This window comes from Pristiophorus japonicus, chromosome 8 (genome assembly GCF_044704955.1).
Source record: "Pristiophorus japonicus isolate sPriJap1 chromosome 8, sPriJap1.hap1, whole genome shotgun sequence".
NCBI classification, from domain to species: domain Eukaryota; kingdom Metazoa; phylum Chordata; class Chondrichthyes; family Pristiophoridae; genus Pristiophorus; species Pristiophorus japonicus.
Window position 1 is genome coordinate 186276752 of NC_091984.1, and position 20738 is coordinate 186297489.

General features: G+C 45.8%; 1 protein-coding gene across 1 annotated transcript in view; it reads left to right on the plus strand.

Moving 5' to 3' along the window:
* LOC139268260 (hepatocyte nuclear factor 1-alpha-like) overlaps positions 1-20738 on the plus strand; it is a 292924-nt gene that overhangs the window by 192517 nt on the left and 79669 nt on the right. The window contains exons 6-7 of the mRNA XM_070886311.1: positions 2227-2428; positions 5963-6154. Coding sequence (XP_070742412.1) covers positions 2227-2428; positions 5963-6154 — 394 coding nt within the window. The remainder of the gene's footprint in view (positions 1-2226; positions 2429-5962; positions 6155-20738) is intronic.

Genomic DNA, 20738 nt, shown 5'->3' on the forward strand with positions numbered 1-20738 from the left:
GGGGAGGGAGAGAGACAGATTGGGATCAGAGGGGAGAGAGGGAACTCGGGGAAGATGGATCACGTTCTGCCAACCCTCTTTACGCCCGCCCCGATTTCTCAGAAAGCTCGGTGCGTGTGTTACAAGGGACATCGTTGGACTGGATGAAATCCAGAAGTCACGACACTCACTATTCACTTCATACCCAATAAACCTGTTAACAATCCGCACACAATGCCCCATCTATGGTTGGGGGGTGGGGGTGGGGGAGGTCATGCACTTGCGCTGGGGTAAAGGACTTTAGCTGGGGGAGGGATGCACTTGCACTAGGGACTTTGGTTAGAACTTGGTGGCTTTTGCTGGGTTGTACGAGATCTGTCCTCTCTGGCTTCTGAAGTCAGAATGGATCATATTACAATTTGAAAGTCAGTCAGATCTTGGGCTGAGCGGTTCCATTTACACATTTCAGAGAAACTTCAGGGTGTGGCTTATCCTCCAAGGGGACCAATCAGCAATAGGTCATGTGATAATGGAGAGCCAATCAGAGAAACGGCGGCCATTTTTTTAGTACAAATAGTTGTGTCCGTAAAAGATCCCATGGCACTATTTCGAAGAAGAGCAGAGAAGTTTCCTCCAGTGTCCTGGCCAATATTTATCCCTCAATCAACATAACAAAAAAACTGATTATCTGGTTTTCACATTGTCACATTGCTATTTGTGGGTGCTTGCTTGTGCGCAAATTGGCTGTTGCATTTCCTACATTGCAACAGTGACTATGCTCCAAAAGTACATCATTGGCTGTAAAGTGCTTAAGACATCCAGTGGTCATGAAAGATGCTATATAAATCCAAGTCTTTCTTTTATTGCAAATTGCTATGTCGACCGTCACAATACAATTGCAGGCACTGGCCACTAGATGGCTCTGTGCAGTGAGTTCCTGAAGTCTCCTAACTCCATTGCCATTTTGTATATTAAAAGAACTTATATTTATCAACTTATTGTGGGCAATGCCACAGGGAATATACTACTCATAAAGTTAAAGGTAAATTGTGTCCAATCCTTCTCATTGTAATCCCTCCTGGCTGCCTCCCACATTCTACCGTACGTAAACTTGAGGTCATCCAAAACTCGGCAGCCCATGTCCTAACTTGTACCAGGTCCTGCTCACCCATCACCCCTGTGCTCGCTGACCAACATTGGCTCCCGGTTAAGCAACGTCTCGATTTTAAAATTCTCATCCTTGTTTTCAAATCTCTCCCTGGCCTCGCCCCTCCCTATCTCTGTAATCTCCTTCAGCCCCACAACCCCCTGAGATATCTGTGCTCCTCTATTTCTGCCTTCTTGAGCATCCCTGATCTTAATCGCTCAACCATTGGTGGCCGTGTCTTCTGTTGCCTCAGCCCTAAGCTCTGGAATTCCCTCCCCAAACCTCTCCGCCTCTCTACCTGTCTTTCCTCCTTTAAGACGCTCCTTAAAACCTACTTCTTTGACTGAGCTTTTGGTCACCTGCCCTAATTTCTCCTTATTTGACTCGGTGTCAAATTTTTTGTCTCATAATACTCCTGTGAGGTGCCTTGGGATGTTTTGCTACGTTAAAAGTGCTAATAAATGTAAGTTGTTATTATTAGAGTCAGCTCCAGTCACTGACTGGTCATCTACTCCCCCGGCCAGTTCCAGATCAGGCACATTGTCCATGGTTTCATTCCAGGATGGATCTGCTATCAGTAGTGCTACCATCTGTCTGGGTTTGGCCAGTCCAGTTTCTGAATGGCATGTCTGGAAGCATTTAAACTGGACACCAAAGGTCTGTTTTCTTTCAAAACAGTAGTCCATTTTCCCACTAACCTCTATACAGTATGATATGGAGACATTAGTTATTAAGGTTACTAAGTTCTTCAGTGAATTCTCTTTTGCAAAGCAAGTATCTGAACTCAAGTTGCATCCCTACCTCCTGCCCTGCCCCTATCCAGTTTTAGACTTATCAAAAAGTGACAAACCATTACTTTCTATCACACTGTCTCCTAACTGTCCCCACACAACCCGATGCCAGAAGTGGCTTCAATTTAATGGCTGGGTCGAGTCAAAACACAATTCACCCTATTGAAGTCCAAGCTGGAAGTTGGACTTAGGCCAAGGTGCGGCCGATTCTGTCCTGTTATTCAGTGGAAACCGGGGTAGCAGGCTGTAGCATGCAACAATATTTAGCAATTTGTCTCTTCTGTCTAACCTAGTGCGTTTCCTTCACAGATAGCTGCCTCAGGAGGAACCCTTCCCCCTGTCAGCACACTGACCGCCCTCCACAGCTTACAACACAACCCACACGCTGTAGCCCAGCAGACCCAGAACCTCATCATGGCTTCCTTACCCAGCGTCATGGCCATTGCCCCGAGTGAGTCAACGTGTCTGTCACCTGCGCTAACCAATGGAGGAGCTTCAGCATTGGTGATCGGTAAGTAGGCACACAGATGTTTGTAGGTGTGAGAGCATGAGATATTTGCTGTAATTGCATAAAAGGAAGGAAATTTCACATTTATTTAGGACCTTCACATATCTCTAATAAGCATCTCAAAATACTTCACAGACAGAATTACTTTGTGGCACAAAGATTGTTGTTATGTACAAAACATGGCAACCATTTTGTGCATAACATAGTCCCACAAACGGCAATGAAATAAATGACCAGTTCATCTGGTCTTTAATGTTGGTTGAGATGGAATGATAGACAAGATACCAAGAGAACCCCAGGCTCTAGTTTGAATAGTGCCATGGGATCTTCAGCCACAATACCTGAACCACTATCACAAGCTGATGAGATCTCGGGTTAAGAACAAACATCAAAGAATTAAAAAGGAGCTGAAATATCCTCGACACCCAGACACTGCTTAACCACTAATAGTTGGTAAATATATTGGCTGGTGTGGTACTCAGTCATTCCAGTGAAGTTTACAGCATTGAAGGCAGACATCCGGCCTATTGCATCTCTGCTGGCTCTTTGCTCGAACAATGCAAAACAAATCCCACTGCCCTGGTTTCCCCCCATAGCCCAACATCTTCCTCTGTTTCAAATGTTTTTCTGCCCTCCCCTTAAAAGAGGCAATGGTTTCTGCTTCAATTGCTCCCTGTACTCGCTGATTCAATGCCTGGTCTATTCTGAGTAAATTGATCTTAATTAAAAGTTGTGAAAGAAAGAGCATGTATTTAGACAGCGCCTTTCACAACCTCAGGATGCCCCAAAGCACTTTACAGCCAATTAAGTACTTTTGAAGAGTAATCACTGTTGTAATTCAGTGAAATGCAGCAGTCAAATTTGCACACAACAAGCTCCCACAAACAGCAATGTGAGAATGACCATATCATCTGTTTTTAGTGATGTTGGTTGAGGGATAAATATTGACCAGGACACCGGGGATAACTCCCCTGCTCTTCTTCAAAATAGTGCCATGGGATCTTTTACATCCACCTGAGAGAACAGACAGAGCCTCGGTTTAACATCTCATCCCAAAGACGGCACCTCTGACAGTGCAGCATTCCCTCAGCACAGCACTGGAGTGTCAGCCTAGATTTTGTCCTCGAGTCTCTGGAGTAGGATTTAAACCCATGACCTTCTGACTCAGAGACGAGAGTGCGACCCACTGAGCCACAGCCAAATGGTGATCAGAGACCTGCAATTGGCCTCAGCATCCCTGGGCTAGGCAGCCGAAAAGCATCAGTGAAGGTTCAGGTAGATATTGAAGATCCCGCGACATTATTCCAATTAGACGTTGGTTGCTCTCCAGTCACTTCTGCTGATAAGTTAGCATGTGTGCATGTTGCATCAGGACACTACTAGGCTCGGCTGTGTTGCCCCAGTGGATGGGATAGCCTGCTGGAACTCACGGTCACAAGGTTAGGGCAGCCTGTGGAACCGTATCCCAGGCTGAGTCAGCACCTTCAGGAGAGGAGGGCAGATAATCAGGGGTGAGGGGGAAGTAAAACTTTGGAAGCTTCTCGAAGACTATAAAGAAGCAAACGGGACATTGTTCTTCCAACGAGCTGTTCCCGGTGAGCAGAGAAACTGCAAGGCTTAAATCAACACTATTTTATGGAGTGCCGGATGAACATGACCACATTCCACCAAGGATTTCCATTTAGAAATCCTGAACGAGTGCTCTCGAGTTTGTTTGAATTGAAATTTTAATTGAATTTTTAAATAAGGTGCAGTGATGAATTGCCTGAGCAGCTGGACATCAAAGAGGAGGGAGGCCTGTCTCATCCTGTGCAACTCAAGAGGTATAACAGTTCAGCTGGAAAGACAAATGCGGCTGACTTTGAAGTGCGATGTTTGTGTGCTTCAGCTTGTGCATATCTAACAGAAAATGTTCATATTCCTAAATCTGTGCAGTGACTTCAGACAAGAGGCAGCGAATGGGGGGTGGAGGGGGTTGCTGGCGGGGTAGGAACCATGCACAAACCTACATGAACATGCTCATTATGACAAATGACTGGGATGATGTTATAAGAACATACGAAAATGACGGGCAAGAAATTCCAGCTGGTCCATCAAGCCTGCCCCACACACCATAACTCGACACTAGACCCCACCCCTGACCCCCAAAGCCATGTCATCTCCCAGGAGAGGCAAAGGATGATTCCCGCCTTCGATGTTGCTGAATGTATTTAGTTTCCTGCCTCCTCTTCTCTCTTTTTAAGTCTCGCTATCATGCTGGTCGTTAAGAAAATGGATCAAGTAAATCCAGAATATTACTTTAGATTCAATTGCAAGATTAGGACAAAAGGGGCACAGGTTCAGAAAAAAAACAATCAGAAAATGCTGGAAAGATTCAGCAGGTCAGGCAGCATCTGTGGAGAGAGAAGCAGAGTTCACGTTTCAGGTCGATGACCCTTCATCCAGTATTTTCTGTTTGTGCTTCAGATTTCCAGCAAACGCAGTATTTTACTTTTATTTGGGTACAGGTTTAAACTAGGAAAAGGTAAACTTAGAACTGATAATGGCTCGGTGTCAAATGTTGTTTTATAACACTCCTGTGAAGCACCTTGCGACGTTTTACTACGTTAAAGGCGCTATATAAATGCAAGCTGTTGTTGTTGTTACCAGAACATTTCTCTTCACAGTGAGAGTAATCAGTGTAAGGAATAGCCTTTCGGATCGGGTAGTGGAGCCAAAAACTCTCAAATAATTTATAAAAACAATTGAATGCTACAATGGGGGCGGGACTTTAGGATCGTTTTGGATGCATGGCTTAAGTTGGGCAGACTGGCCTTCCTCAGACATAATTATGTTGTGATCATTCCCAGATTGGTGTCAGCTGTGGCTCAGTGGGTAGCACACTCACCTCTAAGTCAGAAGGTGTGGGTTTAAGTCCCAATTCAGAGACTTGAGAGCAAAATATAGTCCAGTCCATACTGAGGGAGTGCTGCACTGTCAGAGGTGCCTGTTTTCAGATGAGATGTTAGACTGCAACCCTGCCTGCTCTCTCAGGTGGATATAAAAGATCCCATGGCTCTGTTGGAAGAAGAGCAAGGGAGCTCTCTCCAGTGTCCTGACCGATATTTACCTTTCAACCAACATCATTAAAAAGCAGATGATCAGGTCATCATCACATTGCTCTTTGTGGGAGCTTGCTGTGCGCAAATTGGCTGCCGCGTTTCCTACATTAACACAGCGTCTACATTTCAAAAGTACCTAATTGGCTGTAAAGCGCTTTGGGATGTCTGAGATTGTGAAAGGCGCTGTATAAATGAAAGTCTTTCTTCCCAGACAGAGGGAGGAGGGAGTGGTTGGGTCGCTGCTGGCAACCGCCAGAGACTTCTCCAAAACCCTTAGAGCAAGCTCACAGGATCATTCCTCCACAAAACAAACCCTCGCTTTGCCCACAGTGTGTGTTGAATTAGAATTTTTTAATGTGTCTTGTGGTTTCAACTTCATGGAATGCGCCAGTAAAAATATTCCTTAATACAAATATTTTATTTTTTGTACTTTCAGGCCTCGCCACAACTCAAGCTCAGAATGTTCCGGTCATTAACAGCGTGGGCAGCAGCCTGACGACCCTTCAGCCGGTGCAGTTTCCACAGCAACTACACGCCCACCACCAGCAGCCAATCATGCACCAGGTCCAAGGTCACATGGCTCAGAGTTCTTTCATGGCGACAATGGCACAGCTTCAGAACCCACATGGTGAGCCGCTGCTTGTTTATTGTCATTCCAGAGGCTTGTGGCATCAAAAGCCATCCAGTGAAATTCAGCCTTTAGCACAAGGCCCCTCAGCCCCAAACATTTCACATCTAAAGCCTTGCTGGAGATGTGTCCTCTCTCATTTATGAGACCACCCCTATTATGCAGAACCGCTGATCGGATATATTGAGAACAGGGAAGGGGAAATTCCTCCTCGCCCACGAGAGAGGCGTGCTTTACTTTAATATTCCTGAACCACGAACAAAAATGCGGAATGCACTTGGTGGTAAAACTATTAGCCAGTCATGACCCACCTGTAATAATGATCCTTTAGTGTTTCGCAAGCTACTAAGGAGCCCGTTAGCCCAGAGGAATGCATACATGCCAGCCTGGAAAACCAGTAAAAGCTGCCCAAAAAGCTGGCAGTTCGAGACAGCTTGTGGGCTGTGTACCTTAAGCAGTAGGTATACCCAACATTCCTAAATGTTACAAGTACATGAAAATCCAAAGGGGTAAATTCAAGTGTTGAAGGCACCGAGTTGGTGCTGCTGTTCCAGAGAGGCTGTTCAGGCCCCAATCCCTTCCCCTCGCCGTGCATTCTCTCCCCTTTCCTTGGCATCTATTTCCCCTGCCCAGTAGCTAATGCACCAGGCAGGCCTTGCTCTGAGAATGCAGCACTGTCCCAGTGCTGCACTGAGGTGTTAGCGGAGATTATGTGCTCAGTTCATGGAGTGGAGCTTGAACCCATGGCCTTCTGACTCGGGGGCAAAAGTGTAACTAACTGCACCTACCCACAGTGGTAAGATTTCATTCTTCGTTTGCACCGTGTTATGAAATTTAAAAAAAAAAACCTTATTATCCGAAACAATATAGAATATAAAGAAAGGGCTGCTCATGGTTTGGGGTTATTGCACTGGATAGTGGACAGGTAGCTGCAATATACTTTTATCTAACAGATGAATACTGTACTCAGATCAAAGGTTGTTATGTGAATATAAAGGCCACATATACAGAGGATACTAATAGAAAGAAAAAAAGATTTGCATTTATATAGCGCCTTTCATGACCACAGGACGTCCCAAAGCGCTTTACAGCCAATGAAGTACTTATAAAGTATAGTCACTGTTGTAATGTGAGAAATGCAGCAGCTAATTTGCACACAGCAAGCTCCTACAAATGTGATAATGACCAAATCATCTGTTTTAGTGATGTTGATTGAGGGATAAATATTAGCCAGGACACCGGGAATAACTCCCCTGCTCTTCTTCAAAATAGTGCCATGGGATCTTTTACGTGCATCTGAGAGAGCAGATTAACGTTGCATCCAAAAGACGGCACCTCCGACAGTGCAGCACTCCCTCAGTACTGCACTGGAGTGTCAGCCTAGATGTTTGTCTCTGTTTTGGGGAATGAGAGTTTATTGATACTCATCAACATTGGCAGAAATCAGTAGCCAATTGTACTTTACAGTATGACACAGATTATCAAGCAGCTATACTTTAGTTAGCAAGCAGATATACAACCTGCCGCTTCTATCCTGATCGTCCATTGATCAGACCCAGAGCTGTTTGGTATTCCTGGTAAGCAGTCTGGTATCTCTGAAATGTCTCTCCTACCCATCGCTATGCTGACCCTTTTATATCTTAGTTGCCGAGGGAACCACAAATGTCTATTTTGCGAGGCAGCTGTCTGCCTTGAGGTGAACAGTTGCCCTTGCAGAGTTCTCAGTTCTGCTAACATCTGTTATCTTGCTTCCTCGTTGGAGCTAATCCTGTGCTAGGCTGCAGTTCAGCATGAGCTGGAACAATGGGTTGCATTAGCCAGCTAGAGCAGGTCAGAATGCAGTTGTCAGCTCTTAGCTCGAGGTATTTAGCCATTATGCATCTAGCCATTGTCCCTCCTGTTGAGCCGTGGCTCTGGCCTAAGGCTCAACTCGTCTTCGGACTGCATGATCTCGCAGCAGGTCGACCTCGCTATCTCGGCGGATGTAAAGCTGCCGACCTTTAATACGCATGATAAACATTACGAGCACAAGCACACATTGTAAGATTATGACCTGAGAGAATTCTAGCCCAAGGATGCTGTTCTATGTTGTACACAATCTCCCACCACTCATGATCACCTAACATATTAATCTGATCAGCTGTGGCCTGTCCAGTTGTTTGAGTTCGGGGAGGTGTCATTGTTTTTGGTCCCCGCCACAAACTCCGTTTCCTAGCCACTGACTCCATCCCTCTCCCCAACTTCTGTTTGAGGCTGAACCACACTGTTCACAACCTTGGTGTCATATTTGACCATGAAATTAGCTTTTGACCGCATATCCGTAGCATAACTAAGATCGCTGTGATGTCTATAAGCTTTAATATTTGTAGCTCCACACTATGGATGTGAACGTATTGTGTACTGCAACTGCAGAGTTAATAATAAACAGAACCAGGCAGATTCCGGAGGCTTCCGACAGAGCTGCCTGCCATGTTAGGAGCTGTGTGTGATGTGCTCTGTGAATATATCACATTTGGTGATGAGGATGGGATTTTTTGGATGATTTAAAGCTTAAACTTTGTTGGTGAAGGACTTAGCCAGCCGACAGAGAGACTTTGGAAGTTTCTGTCTTTGGAAAAAGCTACAAAATCCAAGGTAAAATACAGCACATGGTGTGAACAGCTAGAGATTAAAATGGCAGGTGTATTGGGACATTTGGGTGAACATTGACATGACCGGGAACGTTTTAAAGCGTATGTGGATCGGCTAGAAATGTATTTCACTGCAACTAACATAATCAAAGTTCCAGACAATGCAGTCCAGAATCAGGCTGTGTTGGAACGTAAGAGAGCGATCTTCTTATAGGAGGCAGGTCCGGCACTGTATGACACTGGTAAATCTGCTTGTGCCTGATGAGCCAAAGGACACAACGCTTAGAGATTTTAACGAAGCTGGAGCAGCACTATAACCCCAAACCGTTAGAAATTGCTGAAAGCTATCGTTTTGGGATTCGGAATCAAAAGACTGATGAAAGTATCAGTGATTGCATCATAGCATTAAAAAAGCTATCGATGCACTATAATTTTGGAAACTTTCAAAACCGAGCATTACGGGATCGTTTTGTTTGTGGGGTGAAAAATGATGCGATCAGAGGAGGTTATTGACGATGGATGACTTGACTTTTGAGATTGCTTGTCAGACAATGAGACCTCATCCGTTCTGTGGAGGAAAACGTTCCTCGGGATGAGCCTCGAATGAGTGTGAAATCGACACCATGTTTGGAAGGTTCTGTTCGAGAGCGAAGGCATCCTCTTCGAAACAGAAAACAAGTGGTAAAGTTAAATTTGTAAATATGGAAAAAAAATATGTTTATACATAACACAGGATATATAACATGAAAGTTATGTGTGATGTTTGTTATAATAACTTCTTCATTAAGGAGGGAGAAGTGTAATGTCTGTAAGCTTGTAATGTTTGTAGCTCCACACTATGGATGTGGATGTATTGTATACTGCAACTGCAGAGTTAATAATAAACAGAACCAGGCAGATTCCGGAGGCTTCCGACAGAGCTGCCTGCCATGTTAGGAGCTGTGTGTGCTGTGCTCTGTGAATATATCATAATTGCCTAATTTCACCTCTGTAACATGGCCCGTCTCTGCCCTTGCCTCAGCTCATCTGCTGCTGAAGCTGTCATCCATGCCTTTGTTATCTCTAGACTTTACTATTCCAACACATTCCTGGGTGGCCTCCCACATTCTACCCTACGTAAACTAGAGGTGATCCAAAACTCGCCCGTGTCCTAACGCGCACCAAGTCCCGCTCACCCATTGCCCCTGTGCTCGCTGCCCTGTGTCCTAACTCGCACCAAGTCCCGCTCACCCATCACCCCTGTGCTCGCTGACCTTATTTTCAAATCCCTCCATGGCCTCGCCCCTCCCTATCTCTGTAATCTCCTCCAGCCCCACAACCACCCAAGTTGTCTGCGCTCCTCTAATTCTGCCCTCTTGAGTATCTCTGATTATAATCACTTAACCATTGGTGGCCGTGCCTTCTGTTGCCTAGGCCCCAAGCTCTGGAATTCCCTGCCTAAGCCTCTCTGCCTCTCTACCTCATTTTCCTCCTTCAAGACGCTCCTTAAAACATACTTTTTTGACCAAGTTTTTGGTCAGCTGTGCTAATTTTTACTTTTTCGGCTCGGTGTCAAATTTTTAAAATCTCATAATACTCCTGTAAACGCCTTGGGACATTTCACTAGGATAAAGGTGCTCTATATATATATATATATTTATATATATATATACTTCTTGTTGCATATTCCTGACATGGCAGTATGTTGGAGGATCGACTGAAGGCCCAAGGAGAGATATGGAATGGGGTGTCCGAACTTTATGACAGCTTCCTGTGCCTCCCTTTGGAGGATTGTTCCGACCCTGTTCTCAGTTATGTTATGTGTCTGGACTGGAATCAAGACGGTGTCAGCCACCTTTGTCGGTTCTTCCAGCTTCAAACAAAAAGTTGGGGCAGTCGCCAGGCAGGTCCGACTCCCATAACAGTAGCGTTTAGCTGCTGTGGTCACACAATATCTTCCTCGGCCCATGTAATCGTGTCTCGCTCTTCGCGGTTTCCAATCCTGTACAACCTCCCCCCCTCCCCCTGTACAATTCAGGGAATGATAATCGAATGTGAGCCCACATGCAGGCACACTATTTCACACACCTTGCAGCTACACAGCCAGATGTCTTTAATCAATGAACAACATGATAGGTCAGGTGCAGCCCAGGTGAGATTTGACTTCAGCAGAATTCTAGGGTATTTGACAAATTCCTTATGCACATCGTCCTCCATTACCCCTACAGATGTAACTTTAAAGACTTGCTGGGACTGTTCGGTTGGTTGTGTCAGTCTTCCTGGGAGCTCCTCTCCCTAAACTGCCTTATCTTGGTAGTCAACATCTGCTGGTAGAATCTCGCATAGGTCTTATCACATAAACCAAAGGGCATTTCAATTTGCCATAGATGAAGAAGTGCTGGGAAAGTGTCAAACATAACATAATTATATGGTAATTGATAGTTATTAAAAAACTGAGATGAGGAGAAATTTCTTCTCTGAGGGTTGTAAATCTGTGGAATTCTCTGCCACAGAGAGCTGTAGAGGCTGGGTCATTGAATATATTTAAGGTGGAGATAGACAGATTTTTGAACTATAAGGGTGTCAAGGATTATAGGGAGCAGGCAGGGAAGTGGAGCTGAGTCCATGATCTTATTGAATGGTGGAGCAGGCTCGAGGGGCCATATGGCCTACTCCTGCTCCTATTTCTTATGTTCCCAGGGTGGACAATGAGGGGACATGTCAGGATCCATTTCGGTCACATTATCGTCCCACTCTTTAGAGGTAAGGTCTCCACTGTAGAGTTCAGGTAACTCTGAAAATGTCCTCCTGACAAAGCCAAAACTGGGCAGTTCAATGTTCACTGGCTTCCACCATGGGATAATATTCCAGCATAGGGGACCCCCAATGCGCCTATGAGGGATCGGCGGATCTGTGGACGATTGTTGTCAGTGTATCGGGATGCTCCTGTCGGTACAGCAAGCCACCATCTGGGAAAGCCAATGCTCCTTCCAACCCCAACCCCTCCGGAGCAATTTTAGCCCTTTGCCTTTAGTTACTGACACCTTTCATACTCGCTAGCTGATGATTCAGAAGCAAAATGGTTTTGATGGTAGGGGTTCCTGGTTGACGTTCTGCAGTTTAGAATCTGGTGGGTCATTATTCGAGCTTGCTTCAGGTATCGTGATTCAGCATATGGCGGTCCTTCCTACCGTACTCTGACCCCAATAGTCCTCCTCTTCCGTAGTCTGGCCATTTCTCATCCCCCACCCCAAGGAGGGTTATAATGATACAAATTACCATCAGGCACACCACGGTTCACCTGTAACACAATAATTTACACCCTTTGTTAATATCTGTACGGTTCCTACTGGGACATAGCTCTTCTTCAATGTCTCAGTTTATAGTCATGTCCTGAAGCTGAATTGGGTGGAGCCTAGGTATCTTCCCAAAACCTAATGGTAACAGGTGTCCTTCCCACACTGTTACTCCTGGCAATTGTGGACTTGCGTCTATGGACCCTGGCAGGGGGCTGGGGGTTTTCAAAACATTGATATTGAGCTAGTCTTAAAGCAGAGCAGTCTATTTGCCCCGCCTCTGACCCTTTCCATCATTTGATCTGGTGTATCCACCTATCTCCTTGTCCACAGTTTACTTTATGTATATTTGGGCTCAGTTGATTGATTATCGAAAACAGTCCTTCGAGTTTTCTGGACCATTTTCCCGAAACATTATGCAGTTTGACCATCGCTTTATCTTCTACTTTTAAACCTTCAGGAGCTGTACTGAATCTATGCCATTGGTTTGAGTGGCCTACGTAACTAGCGGCATCAGGGTACACTTGGCAAAGGTGGGGGTCCATAGACGCATCCTGCTAGGGAGCACACAAGCCGTCAATCAGCCATACCTCGGGGAGTCTCCTTGTCCGACCATCATTATCACAGGCAGTCCCTCGGGGTCGAGGATGACATGTCCAACCAGTCATGACCTCAAAGAGGGTATCGCTTTAGAGGGCCCCTGCTGATGGCCATAAGGATTAGAGGTAATACAACATCTCAATTCTTCCCAGCTCGGTAAACAGGATTGGCCAGTCCGGATTTGAGACACGGTTCATATGCTCAACCATGCCAGCTGCTTGTGGGATGCAGGGAATATGAAATCAAATGGATCATATTGCAATCTTGCTTGGACCCTTTGGTGCAGGAGGCCAGACCTCATCATTGTTCTGCTGATGGGGCAGGAGCTTGTTTATGCGACCAGTGACTCCTGCTTTGGGTCCATATAATTTCAGCTATTCTTTAAATTGTTTAAAAAGTAATTCCTGTTCTTTTCTGACATTCTGTTGTCAGTGGTGTCCCTAACTAAAGAGAGCCAGCACAAATTCACCTTCCCTCTCCGTGACCAACAATACACTTGGACTTGCCTGTCTCAGGGTTTTCAGAATGTGTCTTCAATCTTTCACCAAATCTGAGGCAACGTACGTCACACAGCCTGAAGTTTTAGTACAGTACGTAGATGCACACTGAGATTATGGAAGAACATTGTATCCTCCTTAAAGAACTGTTAGACTCCTAAAAGGTATTTAGATGAACCCAAGGAAAGCTCAGATTGTCAAGTCCCGGGTAAAATATTTTTTTTTAACAAATTTACCTTTTTGGTGGTGGCTTCAGGCAGTCATTAAAGGGATTGCCTGTAAACCATGTTTTCCTCGACTAGATTTGAACCCATACCCCCCCAGAGATGAATGAATAGTGTGCTAACCCAGTGTGCCACCCAGTCATTATGATTAGTAACATACAGTGGGATGAGGTAGTCACATTTCCATGCAGAATGTGACCGAGCAGAAACGTGAAGGCATGAATCCAACCGGAATGACCTCTCCATGATATTCTTAAACTAAATGAAACAGCTGTATGCACACATTCAACATAAGCGATTGCCAGCTGTAACCATGGAGATTGCCTCACTATTGACTGTTTCTAAGCAAAGTATTCTGGAGCATCAATAGCTGCAAACACAACCTCACTAGGACTGTATAGCCAGCCCACGTGAAGCTTATTGAAACCCTATCTGAATAAAACAGAAGCAAACCAGGGTCAAGTCCAATTAAACTTGAGTTCATCCAAAACTCAGCTAGCCATTTCCTAACTCGCACCAAGGCCCGTTCGCCCATCACCCCTGTGCTCGTTGACCTACATTGGCTCCTGGTTGAGAGTTCACTCAAAACAATGCATTTTTAAAAATCATAGAATCTTGGGACCCAAGTTTCCGCCCTCTGGAAAAACGGCGCATCTCGATGAGGTGTGCCGACTTTCTGGAAGAAAAAGGGCGCCGACAACTTACCTTGTGATTCTCCGGTCTCCTCAGGATGTCTTCGCGCTCGTTGTGGCACAGCACAAGGGGCCGGGACCTCTGCACAAGCGCGCTAGAGTGTGCGCGCATGTCCAGTAGCTCCAGGCCCCCGAGGCTGCATGGGAGGGGCCTGACCCGAGCCCTGGCCGAATGGGCTCACAGGGCGAAGATCGGGACTCGGACCTCCCTCCCATTCAGCTCCCTCCCCCCGTCCCCCCCTCCTCATCCACTCCCCTCCCTCCCCGTCGTCGGTGGTGCCCGCCCGAAGTGTCGGCGGCGGCGCGACCCGGCCCGGCCCATTCAGCCTCTCCCCCCCACCTCCCATTCAGCCTCTCCCCCACCCCTCCTCTTCTTCCTCCCTCCCTCCCTCCATGTTGTTGGCGGGGTCCGCCCGGAATCTCGCTGGGGGTGGACCCCGCCTGAAGTGTCAGTGGCGGCAGCGGCCTGACCCGGCCCGTTCAGCCTCTCCCCCTTCCTCTCTCTCCCTCCCTCCCTCCTCTCTCCCCCTCCCTCCCTCTCTCCCCCTCCCTCCCTCTCTCCCCCTCCCTCCCTCCTCTCTCCCCCTCCCTCCCCCTCCCTCCCTCCTCTCTCTCCCTCCCTCCCTCTCTCCCCCTCCCTCCCTCCTCTCTCTCCCTCCCTCCCTCCTCTCTCTCCCTCCCTCCCTCCTCTCTCTCCCTCCCTCCTCTCTCTCCCTCCCTCCTCTCTCTCCCTTCCTCCCTCCTCTCCCTCCCTCCCCACTCCTCTCCCTCTCCCCCTCCCTCCTTCCTCCCCCTCTCCCTCCTCTTATCCTCCCTCCTCTCCCTCTCTCCCTCTCCCTCCCCCTCTCCCCCTCCCTTCCCCCCCTTCCTCACCCCTCCCCTCCCCCCTCCCTCTCTAACCCCACCCCTCGCTGTCAGAAACACAGAGATACTGACAGAGATAGAGACAGAGAGAGAGACACTGGGGGGGGGGGCATTCCAGCATGCTGTTGGAGGGCTCCCGGTGCTGCAGTAGGTGAGTAGAAAAAATGTTTTATTCAGTGATTGATTTTTTATTATTTTTTTTATATTTTATTTTTTAATTTTTTTTGATTGATTTATTGGTTGATTTATTGATTTATTTATCATTTATTATTGATGATGGCTCTTTATTTGTAAAAGTGAAGTGTTTAATGTTTGTAAACTTCCCTCCCCCCATCTCTCATTCCCTACGTCTGATTTGTAACCTACGCCTGATTTATAAGTGTAGGCAAGATTTTTGTGAGCATACAAAAATCTACACTTACTCCATTCTAAGTTAGTTTGGAGTAAGTTTTCGCTGCCTAAACTTGCAAAACAGGCGTAAGTAGCTGGACACGCCCCCTTTTGAAAAAAAAATTGTTCTAAAATGGAACTATTCTAACTCACTAGAACTGGAGCAAACTAAATGCTGAGAATTGCAATTTCTAAGATGCTCCATTCTAAACTAGTTGCTCCAAAAAAAAGGAGCAACTCAGGCCGAAACTTAAGCCCATAGAAGTTTACAGCACTAAAGGAGGCTATTTCGGCCCATTGCGTCCATACCAGCCAACAAGAGGCTATCCAGCCTAATCCCACTTTCCAGCTCTAGGTCCGTAACCCTGCAGGTTACAACACTTCAGGTGCATATCCAAGTACTTTTTAAATGTGGTGTGGGATTCTGCCTCTATCACCCTTTCAGGCAGTGAGTTCCAGACCTCCATAACCCTCTGGATGAAGAAATTTCCACTCAAATCCCCTCTAAACCTTCTACCAATTATTTTAAATGTATGCCCCCTGGTTGTTGACCCCACTGCTAAGGGAAATAGGCCCTTTCTATACACTATATCTAGGCCCCTCATAATTTTATACACCTCAATGAGGTCTCCCCTCAGCCTCCTCTGTTCCAGGGAAAACAAACTATTGTGGGGCATCACAGTCAAGCCAAATCCTAATATCTCCTGACACTCACATTCACGCACATTCAGCAAGGTGAGAACCGAATTAACGCCCCCAAGGTTGTCAGGAGATATTAGGACCTGGCTTGACTGTGATGCCCCACAATAGTTTGTTTTCCTTGGAACAGAAGAGGCTGAGGGGAGACCTCATTGAGGTGTATAAAATTATGAGGGGCCTAGATATAGTGGATAGACAGGGCCTGTTTCCATTAGCAGAGGGGTCAACAACCAGGGAACATAAATTTAAAGTAATTGGTAGAAAGTTTAGAGGGGATTTGAGGGGAAACTTCTTCACTCAAAAACGTACTGTCTCAGCTCACATGAAAACAAAGGCGACTTGGGCATGAAACAGGGCAACAGCCAATGCCTATAAGTACAAACCCATAGAAGATTGCAGCCCAGGAACAGGCCATTTGGCCTTTTGTGTCTGAGCCAGCTCTTTGCTAGAGCAAACTAATATTAATCCCACTGCCCTGCTCTTTCACTCTAGCTTTGTATCTTCCTCCACTTCAATTGCATTAATATAGAACATACCTGTGGACTTATAACCTAGCAATACTCAACGGCAGTGGTTATGGTACAGGAAATGTCCCTACACCTTTAGCATGGTCAGTGGGCTGATTTTAAATCTTTGCATAACAACATGGAAAGGGATCGAAATTGATGCAATTTTTATGCAAATTGTCCCAGTTTTTCTTCAGCAAATTGAAAAGAAAAACAAGAGGTGATTATGCTCTGTTTAACATGACACTCTTCCACCGTTTATTTTTTGACCCTTTCACATTCTCCCCGCTGCTTCCACCAGCATGCTCCCCCTGTTCGGTCAAGTGTGTGGGGCCTGTGAAGATTCTGCCTCATGAATTGCTGTCTGTGGCTGGCCTTTTATGTGCCCCCTCCACTCCCCCAACCCTTTGAGATCGTGTAGACTCTGCTGCTACAGCACTCCACTTTGTAGTCCAGTCAAGAACTTAACAAAACTCAGCACTGGCAAATTGGGACTCAGTCAGGGATTGAGAATCAGCCTCAAGACCAATGGTCGGGAGCATTAACTGTGTCTCAGCTAATGTTGTGGGTTATCTTGTGGAGTACTGACCTGTAAATACCCAAACTAGCAACCCCACATAACACATCAATAGATCTCAGTCAATGTTTTAGAATCATAGATTCACTGAGATAAGACCACAGAAAGGCACCATTGGGCTCACTGTGGCTATGTCGGTTCTAGGTCTTCTGCTGGAGCTATCTGATCCAATCCTATTTCCCTGCTCTTCCCTGTTTAGTATTAAATCTTTCTCAGTTCCCTTCCTTCAGAATTTTAACCTTCTCTTGTGCATTTACAAGAAATGGAAGACAAGGAAACAAGAATTTTTAAAAGGAAGAAACGGACAGATTAAAAAAGGCGCAATCCGCAGGGTCTCCTCAATGGCTGAGTGAGTAGATACATTCGCTGAGAATTTCCTGGCAGGGAGGGGCCATCTCCCGATCGGCCGCCGGTTTATCAGCAGAGCCCGGATATACACGTAAATGGGGATCCCCCCCAAAGGTACGGGGGCCAGTTTGGGAAAAGGCTGGAGGAAATCCCTAGTGACTGTCTCATGGCTGATTAAGCTGTGGACCCAGGAGGTCCCAGGTTGTCTGCTCAGTTAACTGATTTAAGCCAAGTTGTTGATAGCAGCCTGAGAAGTTACCTCAAGGACCCCAGAGTAGGGGGAAGGGAAAACAAATAGGCCTGGTCCTCCTGATCGTGATCCAATAACCCCTTGCTAGAAAGTGGCCTTGTCATCATCATCATCATAAGAACATAATAAGAACATAAGAACATAAGAATTAGGAACAGGAGTAGGCCATCTAGCCCCTCGAGCCTGCTCCGCCATTCAACAAGATCATGGCTGATCTGGCCGTGGACTCAGCTCCACTTACCCGCCCGCTCCCCATAACCCTTAATTCCTTTATTGGTTAAAAATCTATCTATCTGTGATTTGAATACATTCAATGAGCTAGCCTCAGCTGCTTCCTTGGGCAGAGAATTCCACAGATTCACAACCCTCTGGGAGAAGAAATTCCTTCTCAACTCGGTTTTAAATTGGCTCCCCCGTATTTTGAGGCTGTGCCCCCTAGTTCTAGTCTCCTCGACCAGTGGAAACAATCTCTCTGCCTCTATCTTGTCTATCCCTTTCATTATTTTAAATGTTTCTATAAGATCTCCCCTCATCCTTCTGAACTCCAACGAGTAAAGACCCAGTCTACTCAATCTATCATCATAAGGTAACCCCCTCATCTCCGGAATCAGCCGAGTGAATCGTCTCTGTACCCCCCTCCAAAGCTAGTATATCCTTCCTTAAGTAAGGTGACCAAAACTGCACGCAGTACTCCAGGTGCGGCCTCACCAATACCCTATACAGTTGCAGCAGGACCTCCCTGCTTTAGTGCTCCATCCCTCTCGCAATGAAGGCCAACATTCCATTCGCCTTCCTGATTACCTGCTGCACCTGCAAACTAACTTTTTGGGATTCATGCACAAGGACCCCCAGGTCCCTCTGCACCGCAGCATGTTGTAATTTCTCCCCATTCAAATAATATTCCCTTTTGCTGTTTTTTTTTCCAAGGTGGATGACCTCACATTTTCCGACATTATATTCCATCTGCCAAACCTTAGCCCATTCGCTTAACCTATCTAAATCTCTTTGAAGCCTCTCTGTGTCCTCTACGCAACCCACTTTCCCACTAATCTTTGTGTCATCTGCAAAGTTTGTTGCACTACACTCTGTTCCCTCTTCCAGGTCATCGATGTATATTGTAAACAGTTGTGGTCCCAGCACCGATCCCTGTGGCACACCACGAACCACCGATTTCCAACCCGAAAAGGACATATTTATCCCGACTCTCTGCTTTCTGTTAGTTAGCCAATTCTCGATCCATGCTAATACATTTCCTCTGACTCCGCGTACCTTTATCTTCTGCAGTAACCTTTTGTGTGGCACCTTATCGAATGCCTTTTGGAAATCTAAATACACCACATCCATCGGTACACCTCTATCCACCATGCTCATTATATCCTCAAATAATTCCAGTAAATTAGTTAAACATGATTTCCCCTTCATGAATCCATGTTGCGTCTGCTTGATTGCACTATTCCTATCTAGATGTCCCGCTATTTCTTCCTTAATGATAGCTTCAAGCATTTTCCCCACTACAGATGTTAAACCAACCGGCCTATAGTTACCTGCCTTTTGTCTGCCCCCTTTTTTAAACAGAGGCGTTACATTAGCTGCTTTCCAATCCACTGGTACCTCCCCAGAGTCCAGAGAATTTTGGTAGATTATAACGAATGCATCTGCTATAACTTCCGCCATCTCTTTTAATACCCTGGGATGCATTTCATCAGGACCAGGGGACTTGTCTACCTTGAGTCCCATTAGCCTGTCCAGCACTACCCCCCTAGTGATAGTGATTATCTCAAGGTCCTCCCTTCCCACATTCCCGTGACCAGCAATTTTTGGCATGGTTTTTGTGTCTTCCACTGTGAAGACCGAAGCAAAATAATTGTTTAAGGTCTCAGCCATTTCCACATTTCCCATTATTAAATCCCCCTTCTCATCTTCTAAGGGACCAACATTTACTTTCGTCACTCTTTTCCGTTTTATATATCTGTAAAAGCTTTTGCTATCTGTTTTTATATTTTGCGCAAGTTTACTTTCGTAATCTATCTTTCCTTTCATTATTGCTTTTTTAGTCATTCTTTGCTGTCATTTAAAATTTTCCCAATCTGCTAATTTCCCACTAACCTTGGCCACCTTATGCGCATTGGTTTTTAATTTGATACTCTCCTTTATTTCCTTGGTTATCCACGGCTGGTTATCCCTTCTCTTACCGCCCTTCTTTTTCACTGGAATATATTTTTGTTGAGCACTATGAAAGAGCTCCTTAAAAGTCCTCCACTGTTCCTCAATTGTGCCACCGTTTAGTCTGTGTTCCCAGTCTACTTTAGCCAACTCTGCCCTCATCCCACTGTAGTCCCCTTTGTTTAAGCATAGTACGCTCGTTTGAGACACTACTTCCTCACCCTCAATCTGTATTACAAATTCAACCATACTGTGATCACTCATCCCGAGAGGATCTTTTACGAGGAGATCGTTTATTATTCCTGTCTCATTACACAGGACCAGATCTAAGATAGCTTGCTCCCTTGTAGGTTCTGTAACATACTGTTCTAAGAAACAATTCCGTATGCATTCTATGAATTCCTCCTCAAGGCTACCCCATGCGATTTGATTTGACCAATCGATATGTAGGTTAAAATCCCCCATGATTACTGCCGTTGCTTTTTCACATGCCTCCATTATTCCCTTGATTATTGCCCGCCCCACCGTGAAGTTATTATTTGGGGGCCTATAAACTACGCCCACCAGTGACTTTTTCCCCTTACTATCTCTAATCTCCACCCACAATGATTCAACATTTTGTTCATTAGAGCCAATATCGTCTCTCACAACTGCTCTGATATCATCCTTTATGAACAGAGCTACCCCACCTCCTTTCCCTTCTTGTCTATCTTTCCGAATTGTCAGATACCCCTGTATGTTTAATTTCCAGTCTTGGCCACCCTGCAACCACGTTTCTGTAATGGCCACCAAATCATACCCATTTGTAATGATTTGTGCCGTCAACTCATTTACTTTAGTTCGAATGCTGCGTGCGTTTAGGTAGAGTG